General features: G+C 44.9%; 1 protein-coding gene across 1 annotated transcript; it reads right to left on the bottom strand.

Moving 5' to 3' along the window:
- Window positions 1–5283: 5283 nt before the first annotated feature.
- LOC133261383 (RNA polymerase II subunit A C-terminal domain phosphatase SSU72 like protein 3-like) lies at window positions 5284–5935 on the bottom strand. The gene is made up of 2 exons (XM_061439877.1): window positions 5912–5935; window positions 5284–5872 (listed from the first exon to the last, which is right to left on the bottom strand). The coding sequence occupies exons 1-2, from the start codon at window positions 5933–5935 to the stop codon at window positions 5312–5314; spliced, it is 585 nt and encodes a 194-aa protein (XP_061295861.1). The 3' UTR covers window positions 5284–5311.
- Window positions 5936–6341: the final 406 nt, after the last annotated feature.

The raw sequence follows: 6341 nt of genomic DNA, 5'->3' as shown, positions 1-6341 counted from the left end.
GGTGGCGGCCACTTGGGACTCTAGTCAGACGCCCGGACTTCAGGGGCTGAGGGAACTCTGAAGGCCAGGGGATGACCGACTGGGTCCAGCTCTTCCAAGGAGTGTTAGAGTCAAAGAAGAAAGAAGGCGTTTATATGGAGGCACTTGTCCTCAGTGGGAGGAGAAATCTTGATTGATGATTGGCTTAACTCTTGACTGATTGGATTTGAATGGTGGGCTGAGAGCAGAGAACCCAGTGCTGTATTCTGAACAATTCCATTGATGCAATCACCCAACCTCAATGCCATTGTGTGCCCACCCACCCCCCACCCCCTCCTGAGCATTTTGCCATCTCCAGTTAACTCCATCTGTGCCTGTGTTTATGGGGCTATACTTGGTATCAGGCAAAACAGCTAGACTACTCACTGGCTTCTCACCGGCCTTCCAAAGAACTGAAGACATGTATGTGGAAAAGGTCTTTGAGGTTCCTGATCCTCCTAATCCAATGATGCAAGAATCACAGTGGTTGCTCCCCAGATTTTCATATTAGAATTGATACTCTGGCAGAGCAGTTGTGAACCGTGAACTTCCAGATGTTCAAGCTGGTTTTAGAAAAGTCAGAGGAACCAGGGATCAAATTGTCAACATCTGCTGTATTATCGAAAAAGCAAGAGCATTCCTGAAAAACATATACTTCTGCTTTATTGACTATGCCAAAGCCTTTGACTGTGGGGATCACAATAATCTGGAAAATTCTGAAAGAGTTGGAAATACCAGACCACCTACCTGCCTCTTGAGAAACCTATATGCAGGTCAGGAAGCAACAGTTAGAACTGGACATGGAAAAACAGACTGGTTCCAAATAGGAAAAGGAGTACATCAAGGCTGTATATGGTCATCCTGCTTATTTAACTTCTATGCAGAGTACATCATGAGAAACGCTGGGCTGGAAGAAGCACAAGGTGGAATGAAGATTGCTGGGAGAAATATCAATAACCTGAGATATGCAGATGACACAACCTTTATGGCAGAAAATGAAGAGGAACTGAAAAGCCTCTTGATGAAAGTGAAAGACGAGAGTGAAAAAGTTGGCTTAAAGCTCAACATTCAGAAAACAAAGATCATGGCACCTGGTCCCATCACTTCATGGGAAATAGATGGGGAAACAGTGGAAACAATGTCAAACTTTATTTTCTTGGGCTCCATAATCACTGCAGATGGTGATTGCAGCCATGAAATTAAAAGACACTTATCTTCGGAAGGAAAGTTATGACCAACCTAAATAGCATATTGAAAAGCAGAGACATTACTTTGCCAACAAAGGTCCATCTATTCAAGGCTATGGTTTTTCCAGTGGTCATGTATGGATGTGAGAGTTGGACTGTGAAGAAAGCTGAGTGCCGAATAATTGATGCTTTTGAACTGTGGTGTTGGAGAAGACTCTTGAGAGTCCCTTGGACTGCAAGGAGATCCAACCAGTCCATTCTAAAGGAGATCAGTCCTGAGTGTTCTTTGGAAGGAATGATGCTAAAGCTGAAAGTCCAGTACTTTGGCCACCTTGTGAAGAGTTGACTCATTGGAAAAGACTCTGATGCTGGGAGGGATTGGGGGCAGGAGGAGAAGGGGACAACAGAGGATGAGATGGCTGCATGGCATCACTGATTCGATGGACATGAGTCTGAGAGAACTCTGGGAGTTGGTAATGGACAGGGAGGCCTGGCGTGCTGTAATTCATGGGGTGGCAAAGAGTCGGACACGACTGAGTGACTGAACTGAACTGAACTGAGAGCAGTTGTGCTAAATCCTAGGAAGGCATTCATGGTTCTTCCTATCAGTCAATAAAAGCATGCACCAGTGTCAAAAGCAATCTCTGGAAAATATGACTGCCATTTGATAGGGTTTCACAAGTTGCAAGAACACCGCATTTTCTCCTTTTTCTTTTCTTCAATTCGTCAGAATTCTGGAGCAAACCGAGCAGATCCTCCTCCCTTATCTTGTCTCCAAAAGCAGCTCAGTCTGAGTGCTCCATACTCAAAATAGGAGCCTTTTCATTGATTTCTCCATTTGCATAGCTGATGAAGCAACTGTACAGATATTAAACTTGGGGTTGGGACATTGACCACTAAGGAGACTTAATGCTGTCACTTCAAAATGGCGAGGGCAAAGATCTCTTCATAGAGCCACAGACTGAGTGTTCAGTCCATTGCAGTGATTCTCTGAGTGCAGAGTCCTATGTCAGTAAACAGCCCAAGTCTACTCAAAGTGTGACCCCCAGAGCATCAACATGAACTGAAGAGGAGCTTGTTTAACCTGGGAATTGGACTCCCAGACCACTGAATTGGATTGCAGGGATGTGCAGTAAAGATTGAGAGCAAGTAGATTAATAGCAGGGATTTCAGAAACTTGACTGGACCTCGGAAGTCCCTGAGAAGCACTGCCTCTAGATGGGAGGTTGAATATTCTGAAGAGAAAAGCCAGATTAGAGAAAAGGCCAGGCATACCTGAAAAGGTAGTCAGCTCTCAAATATGATATGAAAATGTTTTTTAACAGTCACTGCCTGAGACCTAACTCATCCTGCCTGGAAAAACAGAGAGAGAGAGAGAAGAAAGATCTCAGAGCCCAAACTACATTCATGATACTACAGGAGGAAGTTATTTCATCAGGGTCCTTTCTCTTCATAAGATGGCTCTAGGGTCACACAGTGGCGAAAACCTCTGCTTCTGATCTGCTTTGTGTGCTCCTGAATTTCTCTCTGAGACTCAGGGTGGGGAAGGGGGGTTTTTGTTCAGCATGCCAGCACAGTGGCAGTCAACAGTTGAGCTCTTAGTGCTAGAGCAGTGCTCCTGTGTCACTTCATAAGCCTTCCTGATATCTGCAGTGCTGATAGAGGAGACCTTACAGGGCAGGGTTCCCTTCATTTTCTGCCAATTCTGAGCCCTATTTAACTGAACACCATCCCTGTTTTTTCACCTTGAGATAACCTTGAATATGTTTTCATTTATATGAAGATTGATTTCCTTTAGAGTCAGTTCTCTTTTGAATGATGTCAACATCTTTTTTATGACTACTACCTCTTTTCTTTCTTTTTAAATCAATCCTGTAGACAAAATCTCTTCTCTTCTCTGTCTTTCTGGACTTACCACTCTGAGGAACCCATATTCTGTCAATTCTGGATGTAAAATCAGAAGATATAGGTCAAGTACTTAACAAACCCTACAAGTACACACATCACCCATTCAACACCAACAAACTTTTGTATTGTCACTTCTTCCCCAGCTGCCTTTTTCTTCACACTCCCCTGTGACAGGAGCTTCCATACATCCACCCAGATCTCTGCCACTACCTCAAAATCCAAAGCAGAATATTCACCAACATTCAACCACCCACCTTCCAATCTTTTGTTTATTTTTTTCAACTCTAATAGCTCTTAGACAAACTATGCTTCAGCATCCATTTCATCCAGTTCCATTCCCTTAATTTTTCCATGGATACATACTATGTTAAGAGACATTACTATAGTTGCTCCTGTGTAACATCTATAGCACTTTGAACCAGTTGCACTCTCTCATATTTTCTTCCTGCATATCCCTACGGGCAGGAATTCAAGCAACAGCTTTTTCTGCATATGGATTTTCTGGCAAAATAAGTTCACCTGGACAAATCATTTCTCTTTCTTTCAAGGGGCTCCTAAATGTCCCTAATTCAATTTTGTGGTCCTATCATTGGAAAAGATGATCTCAGCCGACTCCTACTCTCTCTCCATTCCTGACCATGACTGTCCACCATCAGGTAAGAGACTGATCTTGAATACCACTGACTCTACCAGGAAAGAAAACCGTCATCTCCCTACCACTGCCACTTTCAGATATAGATGCACCTGCTCACATGTGGGGAAAGACAGAAATTGAGTGCTTCTATATCCATCCCTCTCCCTTCTCTTCATCATGTCTTGTCTTTTCAACTCCAACACCTGCCTCTGCTCCCACAGCTTCTCCCCCTATGCAGAGCCACCTCCCTACTGCTCAGTGCACTCCTGTCCTCAGGATGTCCTGTACTCCCTGATCCCTCCAGATCCATGGCACTCCGTGCCACCTACACAGATAACAAAGCCCACACTTACTTTCTGATAGTCAGTAAACTACTTCACCATCCCAACCACCTCTCCTTTATTTTCTTCTGTGAGTCACACAGGACTTGGTGGCACAGCTGGTCAGAACCAAGAATGTTTCACTGCCAAATAATGAGGATCCATTTTCAGAGGAGCACAAAACACAAAACAGCGAATGTTTGAAGCAAGAAGTAAATTCTCAAGAGAAAAGGATGCTTTTCTACATGGGATTTATAGGCTTTGAAAAAAAGGAAATCAAGATACCCATCCCCTATGACAAATGAGAAGACGCCTTTTCTTAAAGAGTTTTATTTTGATTTATTTCATTTTGTTTTATTTAAATACGCTACATAGTTCAACAGATAGGGCTTGGATTTTAGTAAAAATGTGACCATGGACTACAGTGATTTCTTTTTTTTTTCTCTTTAAAAATTTTTTTTAAACTTTACAATATTGTATTGATTTTCCCATATATCAACGTGAATCCGCCACAGGTATACATATGTTTCCCATCCTGAACCCTCCTCCCTCCCCATACTATCCCTCTGGGTCGTGATTTCTAATTTTATTTCATAAATAAGCCATTGGATTAAACAAATCATGCTTGGATTTTCCCCTAAAAAAGCCACACATGGTCTACCCTGAGTTTCTAATAAAGTAGGCATTCATCAAAGACAAACACTCTAAAAGCAAAAATATTTCTAATTCAATATAATTTCCATTCAATGTATTCCCATCCCACTTAAGAAAAAACAACCCGTCGTATTGATACACCACACCAAAAGGACAAAAGGAAATTAGTATCCATATAGATCAATATATAGACACTGTTCCTTTTTCTCAGAATATCCTTCAATGCATTGCTTGTCCTGGGCTCTGTGATCAGCCTTGATAGTCCATCCAGAAAAGAGAGTCCTCGAGATTAACCTCCTTGCAGAACCCTGTGAGCACTGAGTTCTTCCTTCCAGGTCCAGTTCCACACCATCATTCCCCACATTGGAAGGGTTGGCATGTCTACCGGTGTTCCATGTTCCCCGTGCCATGTGATGCTCTCCTCCTCCACCTCCTTCACTGGGTGGGGTGTACCTGACAACAGATCATACAGAGATGGCCTTTAACAGAAACGGTTTTGAAGAAGCCTCTCCCAGAAAATACCCAGCAGCTCAAGAGTCCAGGCACGGGTTCTTACCAACAAAGGAGCTGAAACCAGCCAAGATGCTTCCTCAGTAGAAGCAGACCATGTGCAGAAAGCTCCTTCCTGTTTTCTCCTTCGCTGCCTGGAGCAGCTCGGCCAGACGACTTTGCGTGTCGTCTGCCTGCTGGAGACCCTGGCAGAGCTCACAGATGATCGAGGCTCCAAGGCTGGCTGCCTCCAGGGTGTCGTCTATGTCCACTTTGACGACTGGCACAGGCTGCCAGGTCTCCTGATCCCTGGCACACAGGTCAGCCACCACCCGGTTATAGGCCCTCTGCCCACAGGTGAAGATGACGTCAAAGGGATCTGGGCACTCTTGAAACCTTTCTGGGCCAGGCTTGATTCTCTCATTTCTTTTCAGGATGTGTAAGACTCCATTCCTTTTGTAGTGCTTTTGGTCTTTAGAGGAGAGGTCGCTGTGCATCTTCTTGTAGGACGTGGAGAAGTCGTAGAGCACGGGTGGCTTGCGTGCCCCTCCTGGGAGCTTCACGTGGGATCCGGCTCCGAAAGACCTGACATGGAACCCGTTCTTGCTGAGGATGCGGTGGGCTTCCATGCTCCTGTTGACATTGCTCATGCAGACCACAGCCTCCATGCTCCTGTTGACACTGCTCATGCAGACCACAGCCACCCTGAGTGGGGAGGAGGGCATGGCGGCAGTCTCTTGGGACTCCAGCTGGACACGAGGACTTCAGGGTCTGAGGGGGACTCTGAAGGCCAGGGAGATGACCGGCTGGGTCCACTTTTGAAATGAGCATTTGAATCAGAGACGAGAGAAGGCCTTCATGTGGAGGCATGGGCCCAAGGTGGGCAGAGACCTCTTTGGTGATTGGCTTAACTCTTGAGTGATTGGATTTAGATAATGGACCCAGTGGCGTGACTGGAACGACTCCGTGATCCAATCACCCAATTCAACTGCCAGGAGATGCCCATCCAGCTTCCTTGCCACCCCAGAGTCCTTTGCCAGGTACAGTTAACCCTGTATATGCCTGTGTATATGGGGCTAAGTTTGGTAATTCAATTACCTGAACGTCTGTTCTCCACCCTGGTCTGGATCC

Source organism: Bos javanicus, chromosome 15, assembly GCF_032452875.1.
Source record: "Bos javanicus breed banteng chromosome 15, ARS-OSU_banteng_1.0, whole genome shotgun sequence".
NCBI lineage: Eukaryota > Metazoa > Chordata > Mammalia > Artiodactyla > Bovidae > Bos > Bos javanicus.
This window is presented reverse-complemented; position numbering and strand designations above follow the sequence as displayed.